The 19,575-nt window shown below is 31.7% G+C and overlaps 1 protein-coding gene across 1 annotated transcript; it reads right to left on the minus strand.

The window, feature by feature from the left end:
- Positions 1–899: 899 nt before the first annotated feature.
- On the minus strand, positions 900–18,114 carry LOC138323314 (serine protease inhibitor dipetalogastin-like). The gene is made up of 18 exons (XM_069267876.1): positions 18,109–18,114; positions 17,543–17,620; positions 16,405–16,482; positions 14,568–14,650; positions 13,831–13,867; positions 12,591–12,673; positions 12,146–12,182; positions 11,385–11,467; positions 10,940–10,976; positions 10,175–10,257; positions 9,367–9,403; positions 8,449–8,531; positions 7,994–8,030; positions 6,663–7,467; positions 5,686–5,768; positions 4,544–4,580; positions 4,294–4,329; positions 900–1,006 (listed from the first exon to the last, which is right to left on the minus strand). The coding sequence occupies exons 1-14, from the start codon at positions 18,112–18,114 to the stop codon at positions 7,363–7,365; spliced, it is 867 nt and encodes a 288-aa protein (XP_069123977.1). The 3' UTR covers positions 900–1,006; positions 4,294–4,329; positions 4,544–4,580; positions 5,686–5,768; positions 6,663–7,362.
- Positions 18,115–19,575: the final 1,461 nt, after the last annotated feature.

The raw sequence follows: 19,575 nt of genomic DNA on the forward strand, positions 1-19,575 counted from the left end.
TGAAAGAAAAAGGGTCATCCTGCACACTTTTCGTACTTTCGAACTTCTTTTTAGAAAATTTTCCGCTGCGCAGGGCGTTTACCAAAACGTTCAAGCATGTAATTAAAATATTCATTTGTTTATATGTTTTAGCAAGACAATTAATTCATTATTATTTTAAGATACACAACAATGTGCCGATGGTGTGAATCCGGTATACATGTATATGTTCAGATCGAGCAGGGTTGCATAATGGTATGACGACATTCACAATTATCATTTCTAAATGCAGGTACTTTAAATCGAAAAATTACCATGTTAAGAACGCTTTAAATCATCAAAATACATTGTAAAACTCATCTCAGCCATTCTAAATATTTTTTCCCGGGGGAGTCTTGGAACCCCCCAAACAACAAAATCTCGAGCCTTCGGCGCTCGCAAAATCATCAATATACATCGTAAAATTCATATCAGCCATTCTAAATCGTTATATTTTTTCCCGAGGAGACCCCTCGCCCCCCTCCCCCCCTACAACGACAGGCAGCCATCTTGGAATTTGGTAGTTAAAGTTTGTTACCGCTATTTCTCAGAAAGTACTGAAGGGATCATTCTCAAATTCCATACGTAGGTTCCCCTAGGGCCCTAATTATGCATATTGTGTTTTGGGACCGATCGGTCAACAAGATGGTCACCAGTCCGCCATCTTGGTATTTGGTAGTTGAAGTTTGTTACATCTATCAGAAAGTACTGCAGAGATCTGTTTTAAAAGTTTGAAAAGTAGAGAAAAGATCCATCTGTAAATTGTCAGACATAGATCAATCTTTGGTGGGCGCCAAGATCCCTCTGGGATCTCTTGTTTCTGAAAGGTAGTGAACCGTTAACACAAACACATCATTTAAATGAAATAAGCAACAACTTCATGTAAATACATATTTATTTGTATTACAGCTATTGAACGTAATTAGGTCAAGTAAGAAGCCGCACGGTGTTTCCTCATCAATGTGTGATACCCATTCTACGTCTCCACCTGTTAAAGATAAAATGCTCACTATAGATGTAGCAGAAAAGAGTAGCTTTGGACAATTTAAGAAAATAAGGCGCTTGCCTTAAAAATATAGATATAGTCATTTAACTGTAAAAAACACCTGTACAAAAGTATATATATAATTAATCTGGACAATTTTTTCAATTACTATATGATATTTTGATAAAGACGAAAAATACCTAAAAAATTTTCAATTACAATATGATATTTTTGAAAATTACAATATGATATTTTGATAAAGATTTGGCCATATTCTGCGCTTATTCATGCACGTGAATACCATATGGCAGCAACGAAAAATACCTAAAAAATGGCAAAATATCATGATTGTTTGCCCAAAATTGCAGAAAATTGTACACAATATTTTATCTTAAGACATGCCTTAATTTGAGCATTTCTATCAATGACAAAATAAACTGTTCTTCTGTGGTCTGCTACCATAGCGTTGTATAACTGCAACAAATCGTTTTATCCGGTGATGACTATTATTTACTCTGATAATTCCGATTAACCACATATTTAGATTGTAAAAGATTTTATCATAAAGCCGATTATCACTTATTTAAGATTTTTTTTCCAAGATTTAAGATTTTATTTCAACTCAGGTCAACAGAGTTGTATTTACATGTATTATATAACTAGATGCAATGAACTATGTTACAAAGAATACGAAAATCACAAGTTAATTCTGAAATCACAAGTTATGAACATCAAAACCATAGGTTATGAACTCAAAAATAGCAAACTATGAGAATGTACACCAAACTCTCAAATAATGATCACCAAAATCACAAGTTATGAACATCAAAATCACATATTATGAACTCCAAAATCACAAGTTATTAACTCCAAAATAACAAGTTATGAACACCAAAAATCACATGTTATGAACACCAAATTCACAAGTTCTGAAAAAAACCCAATATAAGTAAAACGCTGAACTATTAAAAGAAAATCCAAAATCTTTGATTCAAACCCAATAAAAAGCATCTTTCACGCTATATTATACATGGATATGTAATCTACAAAGGTCATCCTGATATTATTGTGAATTTTAATGTTATCTCTAAATTCGAGTTACAGATAATATATTGATTCTATTTCAGAACAACCATATTAGGTCATAATTATATATATAGACGTTATATAGACGTACCGGTTTGAGAAAACTCATATTTCATAGAAAATTGACAAAAGGAGATTTTTTTTATTTAATTAGTCTCCCTCCAACTTAAGAATGTACACACTTTTTTGCTTATTTTTTATCCATGATTTAAATGTTGAACCTGCGTACTAATTGGTTAGTATAAACTGACATATGCAAAGCTATTCATTGCATCCAGCAATGTATAAATATATCTATAAATGGCACGGTCTTCACGACATTGTCACCAGATTTATTGTTAGTCTCAAACTTGAATTACAGATAATCTATTGTTTAATGGTTTCTCAAATATCAAAGTAGAAAACTTAACGACAGTTTCTGGTGTAACGATTGTGGAATGTACAATGTAATTACCCATTGCCCTTATCCAATGTCACTTTCAACTGATAGAAACATCACTGTAATTTGAAAAAGGATATCGTTAATTAGCAACTGATGTTTGTCATGGGTTTATTCAAAATCCCAAAGTTTGGAAATTTATTTGTTTATTTAGCATGTAATTAATTCGCAGTAATTTGAATAATTTCATTATTCAGAAATCAATTTTTGTTATATGTTAAAGATGCTCTACCGCCGACAGAGCATAAATGATATTCATCACTTGAACAATAATTGGTGTTTAATCGTGTATATATATGTCTAATTAACATAAAAAATAATGTAAAATAATTTATTTTGCCTTTGCTGCATGAGCAATCAGTACTTCATTCCATATAGGATATAGTGCCACGGAATTTTTTCGGGATGCAATTAATTATTTTTAACTTAAAGTAAAATTAGAAGCTCAAACTTTTCAATGGTGGTAATGGTGTAAAGTAAGTAACTTTTTTAACTGAAGAAAAATACTAAATCGTCTGCTCATGTTTTTGATAGTGAAAAAAAAACATTTGTCAGCGGTGGAGCATCTTTAATAAAAAAAAATTATTTCACAAACTCACGAAATGTAGTTTTAATTTTATTACTTCGATCCCCAGAAGCTAAGGGACAATGTTTTTTTTTTTTTTTTTTTTTTGTTTTTTTTTTTAATTTTGTCTGACCTTGCTACAACGCACAGACAGCTCCGTTTCTGAATTTTTCGTTTATCGCAAACCTTCAAACCAATAATTTCTGGGCCTAACTATGTCTATTTCAGTGGTAACTCGACTTTAAGGCAGATTATAACGTGACATTGTCGTGGTTTGCTCTTTTCTCTCTCACTTTAAATATTAAAGGAATTATAAAAACACTTGAAACCATGTCAAAATATCATATGCTTGCCCAAATCATTGTTAAATTAAGAATTACGGGAACACGGGTACAGTGTGATTAAAACACGGATCCTTATAACCACTCCGTTCAATAGAGGATCTGACAATACCCCATAAGGGTTCACGTCCAGATGACCTTTATACCACGTGTACTTCAGAGCAAATGCAGTTTCTACAATTGAAATCGCCTTTTCGCCCCAGTATATATATGCAATTAGCTTTGTTGTGCACTTCGGGCGAGATGACTACATACACGAAAATAATTTGGACAGCTTTTTCAAACTCTTTCGTCCCCAGTCAAGATTCTGGCAGTGCCAATTTGATTGGCTATTTCAAAAAGTCATCTTGACGTGACCCCTAATGGGATGTTCTCAGATCCTCTTATCCAACGTAGTGATAATAAGGATCTGTATTTTAATCAGATTGACACGGGTAAAATATCCATTACAATCTGTCGATAACCCCTGAAATTCGAATGAGCGTGTACTAATAACCCCTGGCAATAATTGCAATCAATTGTTATGAGCGCTTACATCCAGAAATAAAATCAGAAGAAAAGTAAAATCATAAGAATTCAAGTCATGCTAAAGATGCATCAATTGTGTTCGTGTTGCAGATAGATATTTGCACAATGGCTATCTTGTCATCGATTGCTTTATACACATTTATGCTAACTTTTGGTTTCGAACTAAAGTCATAGAGCTATCCCTCCCTCTTCAAAAGTGCGAGCACAATTACCCACCTCTTCAAAAATTATCTGGAGCACTGAATGTTATTTAGAAAGTGTGAGAAAGGAAAACCCATCATCGCTACACGTATCGCATGTAAACACCCGTGAATATCTAAATATGATTTACCTGTTTTGGTTTTGTAGCTTGTTTATGCGTGATGATCTAGAATATAAGAAGATATATATTGATATGTATTAAGATATTTCATACCAGGATGTAAATAGAGAAGCAAACAAAACTAATCGGCAAATAGGATTATAGAATTAACATGGAATAATGTTTACGTCAGAAAATATGATCGTTTACCGGATTAACATATATTTATACAGACTAGCGTGAAAGGTGTGTTAGAAAGTGATTTAGATCACTACAGTACCTTTTAACAAGCTCCATGATGGTTCAAAATAACTCCTCTGAAATGAAAGGATATTTGTCAACTCATCTTTTGAACAACTCCACCTGTTTTTCAAGATTTGTAATTATTTTCTCAAACGAGGTATTCGATTACAATCATGATTGATATATAATTTAAACAAATAAACAAAAAAGAATTAATTGTATTACTTATCTTTCACACAACATGCTATTTCTTGAATGATTCCAGTTCACGTATTAAGATTTAAGAGACAAAAGTACAATATAACCGTGTTGACAAAAAAAGATTGTTTAACATTTAAATAGACAAATGAAGAAGGTCATGTTTTAAAGATGCTCCACCGCCGACAGAGCATAAATGATATTCATCATTTGAACAATATTTGGTGTTTAATCATGTATATATATGTCTAATTAACACAAAAAATAATATAAAATAATTCATTTTGCCTTTGGTGCATGGGCAATCAGTACTTCATTCCATATGGGATATAGTGCCGCGGAATTTTTTCGGGATGCAATTAATTATTTTTTATATTTTTAACTTAAAATAAAATTAGAAGCTCAAGCTTTTCAATGGTGGTAATGGTGTAAAGTTAGTGACTTTTGTAACTGAAGAAAAATACTAAATCGTCTGCTGTTGTTTTTATAGTGAAAAAATACCATTTGTCAGCGATGGAGCATCTTTAAATAAAAATATTTCTATTAATAATACACAATGACATATCATTTCTTGAATAAACGTATAATTAAAGATCATAATTATGATTTAAAGATGCTCCACCGCCGACGAATGGTATATTTTCTCTACTAAAAACAGGAACAGACGAATTAGTATTTTTCCTCAGTTACGAAATTTGAGCTTTTTATCTTAATTCAAGATAAAAATATTAAAAATACTTAATTGTGTCCCGAAAAAAAAATCCATGGAATTGTGCCCTTTATGGATTTAAGTACTTATTGTGCATGCACCAGTAGCAAAATAAAATAATTTTATATGCATTTTCGTGTAAGTTAGACACATATAAACACGATTATACATCAATTATTTTTAAACGAATGGATATCGTTTTTGCTCGGTCGGCGATGGAGCATTTTAATGCAAGGGATGGATGCACGTTACATTATTATATCTTAACTTACTCGCAGTTCATCAGACACTCGTTGTTGTATGTTATCCCATCAGCGCCACAGACTGGCAAAAGTATTTTCTGGCAACCACATAACTACATGTATGTAAACAAAAAAGACAAGCAAGTTATTAAACACTTCAAGATGAAAATTGCTACAAAGGATTTTTTTTTCTGATGACTGAATTTTATTTATTTTTATGTTATTATAATACGTTATTGATAAAAATCGTTCTATAGAGTTGTTAAACTTCGCGGGCGTAGTATTTCGCAATTTTCTGTTTTAAAGCAAAAATAAGACAGAGTATGTGTTATAAAAACACCCTACAGTGTATAAACAATTTTTTTGCGGCGACTAATGTTCACAATTTTGGGTCATATAGTACCACATTACCTGTGCTAGGAACATTTTCGCGTTGATAAACTTTCGTGATTTCTTGGGCCAAACTTACGTTACTAGCACATTTATCATCACCTTCTGAACAGTTTAATTAGAATAAATTAATGTTAATTTTCATAACACGGGTCGTTTTATGTTTCCCGTTGTCGTTCTAAATACCGCACGGTAGTTGCACATGACTATCACCGCGCCAGACGGCAAAACAGCGAAATGAATCTCCACTGTTATCGTATATTACGCAGGAAATCTTGCATATGTTGGAGTTGTAATCTAACCTTAAGCCATCGATATATATATATATGTATTCTATTGTTATTAATGTTTTCAAGAAACCTTTAAATTTTGCTCCGGAAAGGTAGTCGGCCTTTAAACTACGATGTCAGTATTTATTAATGTAATGATTGCATGCACATCTTCAGACCGCTGTTCTATCTAGGAACTTGAAATTTATGTTTTAACTTATTTCTAAATATTTGACGTAGATTTGGGGATAAGATTTTATTTCGTTTATCTAAAATTAATAGGTGTATCGATGGTGCATCTATGGCTATATAATTATGTTACTTTTAGATATCGTCTTTCTACATTACCTTGTTGCATTCTCCATTATGATCCAGGGAAACTCCCCTGAAAGTGTATTAACAAGCATTAGTGGTATTCAGTCTTGGAATGTTTCTTACAAAAGATGAAAGGTCCATTCGCTTTGAATGTATAACCGAATGCAGTTTATTTGATTTAACGGTCTATTAATATGCCATGTACACAAAACAAACATTCATCTATTGTTTTGATTCCGATGACGCTAGTGGACATCATTCAGTTAATTCCTCTACTCATCTTTAAATAAAGATGTAGTGTAATTTAAATTGCTTTCGCGGCTACTTAATTTCGCAAGGTCCGTTTCAAAACATTTTCGCGGAGATTAAGTTTCGCGGATCTAAAACTAAGTTGAAATAATTTTGAATCTTATTGTGGAAGAATTGTGGAAATTATCAGTACGTAGAGATAAACTTTCGCGAATTAACATTAATTGCGAAATTTGCGAAAATAAATCGCACACAAAAGAAAGTTGGTTAATATCTTATATAAATTATAAAAAACATTTCAATATAAATTGCATCTACATCGGGTAATATTTGCTTCAAATGATAATTCCTCCGTCCAATCATGTTAATTTAATTATTAGTATTCCTGGCTAGAACATTCTATTAAGAGCTTAGATACTGCTCAAAACATACATTACACAAAGAATCCATTGTCTAACATACATGATAATTTACTCTTAAACAACTAGAAAATAGGTTGCACTTGCTTGCAGTTCATTGAACACTCATTTGGATAGGTGATTCCGTTCATCCCACAGACAGGCTTCCAATTCGCTGGGCAAGCACAAACCTAGAGAGAATAAAATGGAATGTTACTCTCAAATGACATCTTTAACGAAAAATGACTTTCGGGGTCCTCGGAACTTAACCTATGGAAAGTCGGCATAAATTTATCGTACTTCTTCATCAACTTATCTTAAACTAATTCAATATTACTGACAAATATTTATATCATTCAATAACATAACCAAATGACTTCGCCCCTTCTTCGCAAGGTAAATATCTTGACATAATAACATATTTTAGGAAAAGAGTGACTCCATTTTTTTGGAAATTCTGAGTTGTTATGATTATCTACACAGATCTTAATGTTATGGGGTTTCTTATCATAAAAACCTGCACGGTTTATTCACAGTATTTTTCGTTGTGTAGAATCTGTCTTTCTTTTCGTGGTTGTAATGAAACCATGAATATCACAACCACAAATCGGATATTACATATTATCAATGGGCGTATCTGTTCCTTTTTAAGCGTTTTGAGTTCTTCAGTAAGAACAATTTACACCTAAGTAGATTTATATTGTCTGTCTACAATACCTTGTTGCATTCGCCTTGATGATCCAGGGCAACGCCTCTGTGAAATACAGAAATTAACGAGAATTAGTGATGTCTTATAATATAAAGATATTTATAATGTTATTTACTGTATAAATACAGCAGCTTTTGATTGAGTAAGCTATAGGATGTTATACAAAATAATCGAGATCAATGTTAATGTTAAAATATATTACATTTACAGTATATATGGGATCGTTAAGAGTAATAATTACATTTATTTTAAAAATTATGAAACTAGATTGTGAAATAAATTATTCAAACATTAATTTTCTTTTATTCATACAAGGTGTTCAATACTATATCAGTATCATATTGATAGATTATCTTTTAATGAAACCTACATTGCTTACGTAAATATTTGTTTTATATATAGAATAAAAGCTCGTGAGGAGACATTTATAAACTCATAAGAAAATATATCGTAATGCACTTACTCGCAGTTCATTGCGCACTCATTCGAATAGGTGGTCCCGTCCATTCCACAAACAGGATCCCAATTATAATTGCAGGCACAAACCTAGACACCATAAATGGAATGTTTTCTTGCAAATGGTAATATTAACGTAATAACATATATTAAGATATTTTACCATCATTGATATGGAATGATACATGAAGAAAATGATATAAGTGTATATCTGTTCCATACGTAACATGCCAAGAAAAAACTAAGAATTAGTTCCGTTCTGTGTGTATGTGTGTGTATTTCTTATCAACATCAACCTGCCCATGATCAAAATCGCAGGGCAAACACAAACCTAGAGACAACAAAATAACGTAAATTTATGTTACTCTCAAATGACATCTTTAACGGAAAATGAGAGGTCGGAACTGAAGCTATGGAAATTTAGCGTTAATTCCTATCACTTTTCGTATGTTAATGAAATTATTTAATTCAATATTACGTGTAAGAAATATATTTGATTCATTTAGAAATATTCTTATCATTCAATTACGTAAATAAATTACTCGCCCCTCCTACGCATGGTTAATATCATGGCTTAATAACATATTTTAGGAAAACAGTCACTTTGAAATTTTGGAAATTCTCAGTTTTTATGATTTTCTTTAACAAATCTTTATGTTATGGGGTTCCTTATAAAAAAAACTGCGCCGTTTATTTACAGTAATTTTCCTCAACTCGAAACTTTCGTTCTTTTTTGCATGGTTGCAATGACACCACGAATATTACAACAACAAATTTTGTTTTATTTCATTGGTACGCTTTTCCATCGGATAATATTACATATTATCAATGGGTGTATCTGTTATTTTTTCAAGTGTTTTGGGTTCTTCAGTAAGAACAATATGTATGTCTACCTAAGTAGATTTATATTGTCTGTCTACAATACCTTGTTGCATTCGCCTTGATGATCCAGGGCAACGCCTCTGTGAAATACAAAATTTACGAAAATAAGTGATATGTAGTTTATGATATATAAATGTTGATGATGTAAGTCACTGTATAAATACTTCCCCAAAGACACCAAGTAGATATCGTATTACCTATAACAGGCTAACAATCCCAGAAAGCCCATGTGAAGTGAAAATAAATAAAGTAAATAAATAGATTAAGTTTTATATTCACTTTGATTTGATCTGGAACTTCACACACTCTTGGCATTGAGACAATTATATTATTTATATTTCAAATCATAATTTCTGGAAATGTCATTGAACATTTTTCATTTTGGTTTACACTTCAACAAAATCGTTGTTGCATAAACGTTCCACAAAATGTCTACCCACGAAATAATTTCAAAACTCCTAACCACGAAAATATGATTATTTTATGATAGAAAGTATAACTTTGTATTATACTATGACTCTCCGCTTTCATTGCCGCTTTTGATTGGCTAAGATCTTGGATGATTTAAAGTATTCGGGATTAACGTTAATATTACACTTTTATCTGATCGGTAAAAGCAATAATTATATTTTTTTTAAAGATGAAACTAGATTGCGAAATAAATGTTTCAAATAGCAATTTCCTTGCATTCATACTAGGTGTTAAATACTATATAAGTATCATATTGTTGCTAACTTTGCAATGAAATCTACATGACGTAATTAAATATTTGCTTTACATATGGAATAAAAGCTCTTGAGGAGACATGTACAAACATCAAATTATATGAAAATATATTGTAATGCACTTACTCGCAGTTCATTGCGCACTCATTCGAATAGGTGGTCCCGTCCATTCCACAAACAGGATCCCAATTATAATTGCAGGCACAAACCTAGACACCATAAATGGAATGTTTTATTGCAAATGGTAATATTAACAAAGTAACATATATTAAGATATTTTACCATCATTGATATGGAATGATACATGAAGAAAATGATATAAGTGTATATCTGTTACATACGTATCAATCCAAGAAAAAATTAAGAGTTGTTTCCGCTATGTGTGTGTGTGTGTGTGTGTGTGTGTGTGTGTGTGTGTGCTTCTTATAATTTCTCGTACTTCCCGTATGCTAATCATATTATCTTAAACTAAATTAAGTACATTTAATGATATTTTTATCATTCAATAACGTAAACAAATGACTTCGCCCCTCCTACGCATAGTTAATATTATGGTATAATAACATATTTTAGGAAAAGAGTCATTGTGAAATTTTGGAAATCCTCAGTTGTTATGATTATCCTACACAGATCTTTATGTTATGGGGTTTCTAATCATAAAAAGATGCGCGGTTTATTTACAGTAGTTTTCGTTATGTAGAATCTGTCGTTCTTTTCGTGGTAACACGATTATTTCAACAACTAATTTGGTTTTATTTCATTGGTAGCGCTTTTCCATTAGATAATATAGTACATCATAAATGTGTGTATGTGTTATTTTTTCACGCGTTTTGGGTTCTTCAGTGAGTACAATTTACACCTCAATAGATATATATCGTCTGTTTACAATACCTTCTGGCATTCGCCTTGATGATCCAAAGTCACTCCTCTGTGAAATACACAAAATAACGAGAATTAATGATATGTAGTCGTATAATATCAATTGGTGATAATGTTACTCACTGTAATACAGTCCAAAAGACACCATGAAGGTATTATATTGCCTATTACCAAATACCAACCCAAGGAACCCCAGTGGAAGTGGAAATAAATAAAGTAAATAAATAGATAAAGTTTTATTTTCACTTTGCTTTGATCGGGACTCGACACACTCTTGGTCTTAAGACAAATGTTGACTATTTTATTTTTTTCAACTAATTTACACTATTCTAAAATCGTTATTCCATGAGCGAATACCTACGAAATAATTTGAAAACTCCCAAACACGAAAGTAAGTGCCCCATTTTAGGCAATTACATACATCAAATTATAGGAAAATATATTGTAATGCACTTACTCGCAGTTCATTGTGCACTCATTCGGATAGGTGGTCCCGTCCATTCCACAAACAGGATCCCAATTATAATTGCAGGCACAAACCTAAACACCATAAATGGAATGTTTTCTTGCAAATGGTAATATTAACGTAATAACATATATTAAGATATTTTACCATCATTGATATGGAATGATACATGAAGAAAATGATATAAGTGTATATCTGTTACATACGTATCAATCCAAGAAAAAATTAAGAGTTGTTTCCGCTATGTGTGTGTGTGTGTGTGTGTGTGTGTGTGTGTGTGCTTCTTATAATTTCTCGTACTTCCCGTATGCTAATCATATTATCTTAAACTAAATTAAGTACATTTAATGATATTTTTATCATTCAATAACGTAAACAAATGACTTCGCCCCTCCTACGCATAGTTAATATTATGGTATAATAACATATTTTAGGAAAAGAGTCATTGTTAAATTTTGGAAATCCTCAGTTGTTATGATTATCCTACACAGATCTTTATGTTATGGGGTTTCTAATCATAAAAAGATGCGCGGTTTATTTACAGTAGTTTTCGTTATGTAGAATCTGTCGTTCTTTTCGTGGTAACACGATTATTTCAACAACTAATTTGGTTTTATTTCATTGGTAGCGCTTTTCCATTAGATAATATAGTACATCATAAATGTGTGTATGTGTTATTTTTTCACGCGTTTTGGGTTCTTCAGTGAGTACAATTTACACCTCAATAGATATATATCGTCTGTTTACAATACCTTCTGGCATTCGCCTTGATGATCCAAAGTCACTCCTCTGTGAAATACACAAAATAACGAGAATTAATGATATGTAGTCGTATAATATCAATTGTTGATAATGTTAATCACTGTAATACAGTCCAAAAGACACCATGAAGGTATCGTATTGCCTATTACCAAATACCAACCCCAGGAACCCCAGTGAAAGTGGAAATAAATAAAGTAAATAAATAGATAAAGTTTTATTTTCACTTTGCTTTGATCGGGACTCGACACACTCTTGGTCTTAAGACAAATGTTGACTATTTTATTTTTTTCAACTAATTTACACTATTCTAAAATCGTTATTCCATGAGCGAATACCTACGAAATAATTTGAAAACTCCCAAACACGAAAGTAAGTGCCCCATTTTAGGCAATTACATACATCAAATTATAGGAAAATATATTGTAATGCACTTACTCGCAGTTCATTGTGCACTCATTCGGATAGGTGGTCCCGTCCATTCCACAAACAGGATCCCAATTATAATTGCAGGCACAAACCTAGACACCATAAATGGAATGTTTTTTGAAAATAGTACTACATGTATGGATATATGTTAAAATATTCCTGCAATCATTGATATGGAATAACACACGGATAAATTGATATAACTGAATGTCTGTTACAGATATAGCCAAGAAAAACTAAGAATTGGTTGTAATATATTTCATATTAAAGAAGTTAAACATAAATCTGTCCTTACATTTAGATTTCTCGTCAAACACTATATTAGCACTTTTATTTAAAATGGATACTTGACCCAATTCCCCTTTGATATTGCAACTCCTTTCACCTAGATTTGTTTTTAAATAAGGTGATAATTTTACATTCTCAAAAATTCCTTAGTTTAATATTCTTTATATATATCATTCTTTTGATGTTTGTTTCAAATAAAAACTTAAGGTATGTAGAAATGTTTTGTAAGATCACAGCTCGTCCGGTGTGGACACAATATCTTAAAAAAAATATTGAAAAAATAGAGATTGCCTAAAGAAGAGCAACTACATATGTAGGTGTCTCCCGGAAATAATTACCTACCAAGGAAGATTGAAGAAACTTAATCTACCAACGCTGGCCTTCAGGAGAATCAGAGGAGATATGATTGAACTATATAAATAAGTGTCATACTTATCATACAGAATGCTTTAATTCCATATTACTTTGGAAAGACGCATAATATCGCCATAACGGTAGAGGACATACGAAAAAATATTCCATAAACGGTCAACAACTTTACTTAGACAGAACTATTTCTCGGTCAGAACTGTAACCATTTGGAATGAACTGCCAGAACATGTAGTAGCAGCAGTTAATGACAACTTGTTTAAGAATAAGTTAGATGACTTCATTGAAAAAATTAGAAACCCTTTTCAATTACGAAGCAACAATATCTTAGAAAATGAAATATAATTACATTTAACGACTAAACCTTAAAGGCTAGATTAGTACATGTAGCAACAAATCAAATGAGAGCAGAAACATAATTTCCTAATGTCGTGTCATTGTTCATATCATGATATTGCAATGACGTTGTGCCCGATATGGCCATTTTTATAAACCCTTTCAGGTAATATTACACTGATCACATATTAAAGTACATTACAAAGGCGGTCTCCCCAGAAGCGATGAGAAGACCTTATTAAAACAAAAAGGTCACCTGGTTACATTGTCCACGATGGTCCAAGGCCACTCCTCTAGAAATAAAATAACAAACTTTCTATATTATGCAAACCGATATGATATTGCATTGTATCAGTAAAAAGAATTCGACAATTTGGACTAAGGGTATATATCAAAGTATTTTTTATCTTACAAAGTGACGAACAGGGACAATTCTTCAAGTTGACAATACCAGTTAAAACAGTCTGCGTGATAAATGTTATTACTAGTATTCTAGTCATTTATTGTTAATTTTTTTTTGTCTCTCGTGATTACATATCGTTCCTATATATAGCTGCTCCCGTTTACTAGTACACGATTTTGGTGACAAAACAATGTTGTATACTGCATCAAGATAAACACTAGTTACAACGATATCAAAATATAGAATGATAAAGATAATAGAAAATCACTTTTTTTTTCTCTTATTTGAAGAGTGTTCCCAAATGGAATTTAAAGAAAATTTTGGCTTATATTTGCAATTTCGAATAAAGGGTGGAGATCGACGATTTTTGAAAAGACATTTTCTATTGCGAGAGCAGCGATTACTATGAATTTCCTTTGCTACATTAATCTCAGAAAAAATGGATTTTCAATACGACAAAAGATTATATTCATCGACAAAATGCAGTTAGAGCAATCATATTTTACCAGCATGAAATCCGCAAAAATATGACGACCGCTAAAATATGCATGTTTACAGTAAATCATTTCACAAAATTCGTGTATACTCACTTGCATTCCATTAGACACTTATTGTCATACGTAGTGCCGTCAGTCCCACACACCTTATTTATATTCCTCGGACAACCACATAGCTACAACAATATATATGAACATTTAATTGAAAACAAAAAAGAAAAAGAAACATCAAAACAGTAATGTCGATTTTGGATTTTTTTTCCTGCTTGTGCTTCATGTAAACACTGAACCTTTTCTGTAAAGGCCGTTCAAGAAACGGAGGGGAAAATGCTATAACCAGGTGGTTTTTATACACAGGTTGAAGTGTGTTGCATATGATCATTTGGGATTATAAAAATTGTTTTATTAAGCAGGTGGTTGTTATACAGAGGTGTTCGGTAATACAGGTTTTACTGTAATCAGAGTAACGCTTTCCACAAAGAAAAAACAATATCAGGTTACCGAATGATTTCAAATTCAATACCATTTGCAAAGTGGATTTATATAAAACTTACGTCATCGACACATAAATAACATATGTGAAATAAACAGTTTATCAATAGAAACATTTTAATAAACAGTTTTTGCCTATATGTTCCCCCTATCGTCCACTAAAAACGTAATTTAGTACATTAGGTAAATACGCACTAAAGATAGAAAAAACAAAACTAAAACAAATCTGCGATTATATACGTATATATATATACGGAGCTTATTTGTACTAACTGCAGTTGAAACACAAATCGGCATATCATGTTGCGTTTTAACAATGATATAGAAAAAAAGGAAATACCCAAACATAAATCTAGATAAGGAGCTGTATAGACAGATTTTCAAATTGCATTCTTTGTCTCTTGGTAAACACCAAACAAAACTGCACTGGTGTAATAAATATGAGACTCGAAAATAAAGTTTGTCTATTGGTTATCATATACATTGTGTATATTAAATGAAATTTGAATGTAACAAATATGAAATTTTGTATATTCAATTAAACCTCTCGTTACCTTTCTTTTTAAAAACCAGACTGTCAAATCGTCATCATGATAACTAACTTTGATTATTTTCACTTTTTTACTCTTAAGTACTTCGCTCAGAGCTATGAGAAAGGCTGCCAATACCTGGCAATTGCCCAGAGGAAGTATAACGTGACGAGACCGGTGGGTTTGCTGTTTGGTGTCCTTGGCAGTAAAACAAAACATTAATATGGTTCGAGCTATGTTATTGTCCCCTGAAACGCAGCGGTAGCAAAGCGTTCGAAAAGGCAGATTTGTATTAATATTTGTCTTTTATTATTATTATTATTATTTTGTTCCATCACAGGCACAGGGACATACTACATTTATCTATTTCATATATACTTTATATAGAGTTAAAAATGGACGCAGAAAGAGTTGCCTCTATATCCATATCTGGTATAATTTAAGAGTTCATCCAAATGTCTGTTGATATTGCAGTTGTTGATTATCTAAATTCTCTGGAGTAACGTGACTAAAATCTAAATTCTATTTGGATAAACGGATGATCTTTTTGTCCCATGACGGCCCTCTCACCATGTAAATAAATTCTTCCGAATCATCTTCTTCTTGTTGTCTCGTTTCTTCCTGAAGTCCTTATACCTTAAATCCTTGGCTAGGTCGTTTTGAATATAGATTTTGTAGTGTTTTTAAAAATTCCGGATTATCGAATCCAAAGTGGTAGAAAGAAACACACACACACACACACAATATATAGATATCACCGTTATTATCTTGAAAATATCATACACTGACCCCCAATTATGACTCTGTGGTAAAAATTAGATAGGAAACAAATTAGCAATTACAACTACTAGGCATCAAATACTTCTACGTGATAAAATACTTCCAGGTTTAGGTTTCCAGTTACTTACCTTGGCAGCCTCAATAACAATAGGATTCAACAGTGCACCAACCAAGAACACTTCAGTAAAAGAAATCATCATTATCATCTGAAAAGAAATAAACGTCTTTAAGTTTTTTGTACATTGTCATTGTTCAAAGTTCGATTTAGTTTTTCAAAGCATTGATATGTAAATTCAGATGATTCTTCAATGAGTCAAATATATAAGGAATCAAGATAACTTCTACAGCTGTATTTAAAATTGCTTATCTCAAATGCTTATATATGTATAAACATATCATATGATCATACCTGTGCTTAAATATGGACAGTATTTTAATTGAAACGATATATCATTTAATAAGATACAATTTAATTCAACATTCTTTCGTGTGCAAATTACTTTCTTGCATTTTACGATCCAAGTAAATTCTCGACAGGTTATCTACGCGAATTACCATTTACATCATATAAACTGTAAAGAATTTTCATTCAATCGTTCAACCTGCATTTGTTTCCTTGCGGACTTGTTTTGAAAAATAAATCTCGAAATTTAATAACCGAGAAAACGAATGTTGGTTTAAAATATAATTCTGCTGTATATTGTATTCACAAAAAAAAAATGGCGTAAATGATATTTAGCCTATTCAAGTGAATCTAATGAGCAAGCTATTTAGTTCCTTTTAGTTATGTTAGGTGTATATTAGCATATTTAACTCAAATTGTAAGCAGTGGTATTGTTTATCAAAGTTCCATTAAAGATGCTACACCGCTGACGATTAGTATTTGTCTCTATCAAGAACAGAAGCAGACGAAAAGTATTTTTCTTCGGTCACAAAATTTACTACATGTACCTTTACAGCATAACCACCATTGACATTGAGCTACATATACATATCTTACCTCAAGATAAATATATTTCAAACAATTAATAGCATCCCGAAAACAATTTCATGGCACTATGCCCTATATGAAATGAAGTATTGATTGCGCATGTACCAAAAAGCAAAAAAAAATAAATCATTTTACATGTGTTTTTGTGTTAATGAGACATATATATAAACACTAGTTACTGGTTAGGTGATGAGTGTCGTTTATGCTCTGTCGGCGGTGGAACATATTTAAAAGCTTCTTTATGATAAAGAGTCCGGATAGCTTAGTAGACTTACCTGGGATGTTTCTACGGGGATGTTCTTCGTGAAATTGATAGGACATTGCCTGGGATCGACTTTTATGTGTGCAATGTCCTTCAAACAGATGGTTATTTGATTACTGATATCTAATCTCTATTAGATCCCTAATAATTAATATTATCTAAATTCAGGATCTATGAAAAACATCAGGAACGTTGAGAAACACCATTGATTTTAAAGCGAATAATATTTTGTAATATGATTTGAAAACTGGATGGAATCAATTTAGCTACTACATTGTACATATAATCTTTTTTGAAATAGCTAAAAAAAATGTTGATTTTAGTGCTAACTATATAATGTCATCCTACAGATAGAAAAAAAACATTTATGAAGTAATGAATATTTTTTTAATACATTGAACAATCATTTAGTGGCCTCTATGCCGTAGAGCTAAAATCTACAAACATGTGTAATCACAGTATAGTAAATTACCTCGGTAACTAAGGAAGAAAAAACAAATGAAAAGGTATACAAATTACCTCTTTATTAATTGTTTTTGTAGGACCTTTATATGACCATTTAAACAACAAATTTTTCACCTCCATAATATTATTCTCGTCGACCTCTAATAAGAATTTGATGATTGGAATTTGAACATTTGCTAATGAGCAGTAAAAATAATTAAGATACATCAAAAGTCATGAAGCAGAAATCATTTATTATTAGTGCTTATTTCAATTGTACATTGAAAGTTCACCAGAAATGAATATGGCCAGACGTTGACCAATGTCCAGAGGGGTATAGTGGACACTAACGAGGTGGATGAAAGGTTCAAAGATGTCCAATCACTACAAGGCATCTAATAATACGACGATTGAAGTGTCCATCTGTTGACCGCCTATAGGCATGTGTAATTATTACTGTTTCCGTACGGTAACAGGTGAGCATAGTCATATGCTACCTATCATACATATCACCAATTCTATAACGATTGCCACACTATAGTTTAAACCAGTAAAAGCAAAATCTTGATGAAAGAAAGCACTTCAACTTTACTGTAAAGATGCATTTATTTACCTTCCCAGGTTTTACCAATATGCATTGAATTTTTGCTGTATATGTCTATTTTCCTTATTTTTAAATTTTGCGCTTTTAGTTCAAATGTAAAGATGCATTTTCATCCTCTGCTTTTGAAAATGTTCACCGGGACTTTTGCTGTAAAGGTGCATATTCCTTCTTTGCGGAATGTTAAAGCGGCTAAAACGTTTTCTCAAATAAAATCAGTTAAAAAGGATCATGCAATAATGTCATTTCCCAATCAACCAAACTTTCAGTTTTATATACTGTAAACCCACTTGTTCTCACGGTTTCACGGCGAATCACTCTTTAATAATGACGAATTAATTTCGCGTTTTCACGGCGAATGACTCTTTAATAATGATGATGTAAGTTTGCGTCAGTTGTATTTCTTTTATTATTTTTGAATATCCATTTATAAATTTCGTAAGATTCATGCAAATTAAATTACACAGCAGAACTGTTTAGAGCTTTTAGTTAGATGGAATAATATTTCATTACATAAATCTGACGAATAATAGAATACCCTTAATAAATGTATCATAACCCCATCCCGGAAGTAATGGGAATAACGAGTGAAAAATATCGGTAACAATTAAAGCAGTAATGAATATAGAAATCAGTATGTAATACCGTAGGAGGGGAGTCAAAATAATTGCCTATACCATAATATTCTAGTCCACAACTATTAATCGGTCAGATCCCCTTCATAATGTTTACTCTCATTTTAGGTTATTTTAAAATTTTGTTGATATACCTTTGTAACTAAAAACTTCTAAATCATAATATGTTTTTCCGTTTCTTTTTTTCTCCGTTGTCTTCTTTATCAAACCAAGATAAGCCCCATTTGATTTAAAATTATTCCATATTTTTATTTTGATATTTAATTGATTAAAATTAAATTATCCTTGAATTGTTAACATTTGTTATCAATAGCGGACGATTAAAACACTCTCATTTAAATGTGTTCAGTCTATTTGGCCTACTTT

This window comes from Argopecten irradians, chromosome 1, assembly GCF_041381155.1.
Source record: "Argopecten irradians isolate NY chromosome 1, Ai_NY, whole genome shotgun sequence".
NCBI lineage: Eukaryota > Metazoa > Mollusca > Bivalvia > Pectinida > Pectinidae > Argopecten > Argopecten irradians.

Coding starts and splice junctions, on each gene's coding strand:
- LOC138323314 (XM_069267876.1), bottom strand. Junction 10,258..10,939: donor ATCAAGGCGAATGCCAGAAG/GTATTGTAAACA, acceptor TATGGTGTCTAG/GTTTGTGCCTGCAATTATAA. Junction 8,031..8,448: donor GAGTGCGCAATGAACTGCGA/GTAAGTGCATTA, acceptor TGTATTTCACAG/AGGCGTTGCCCTGGATCATC.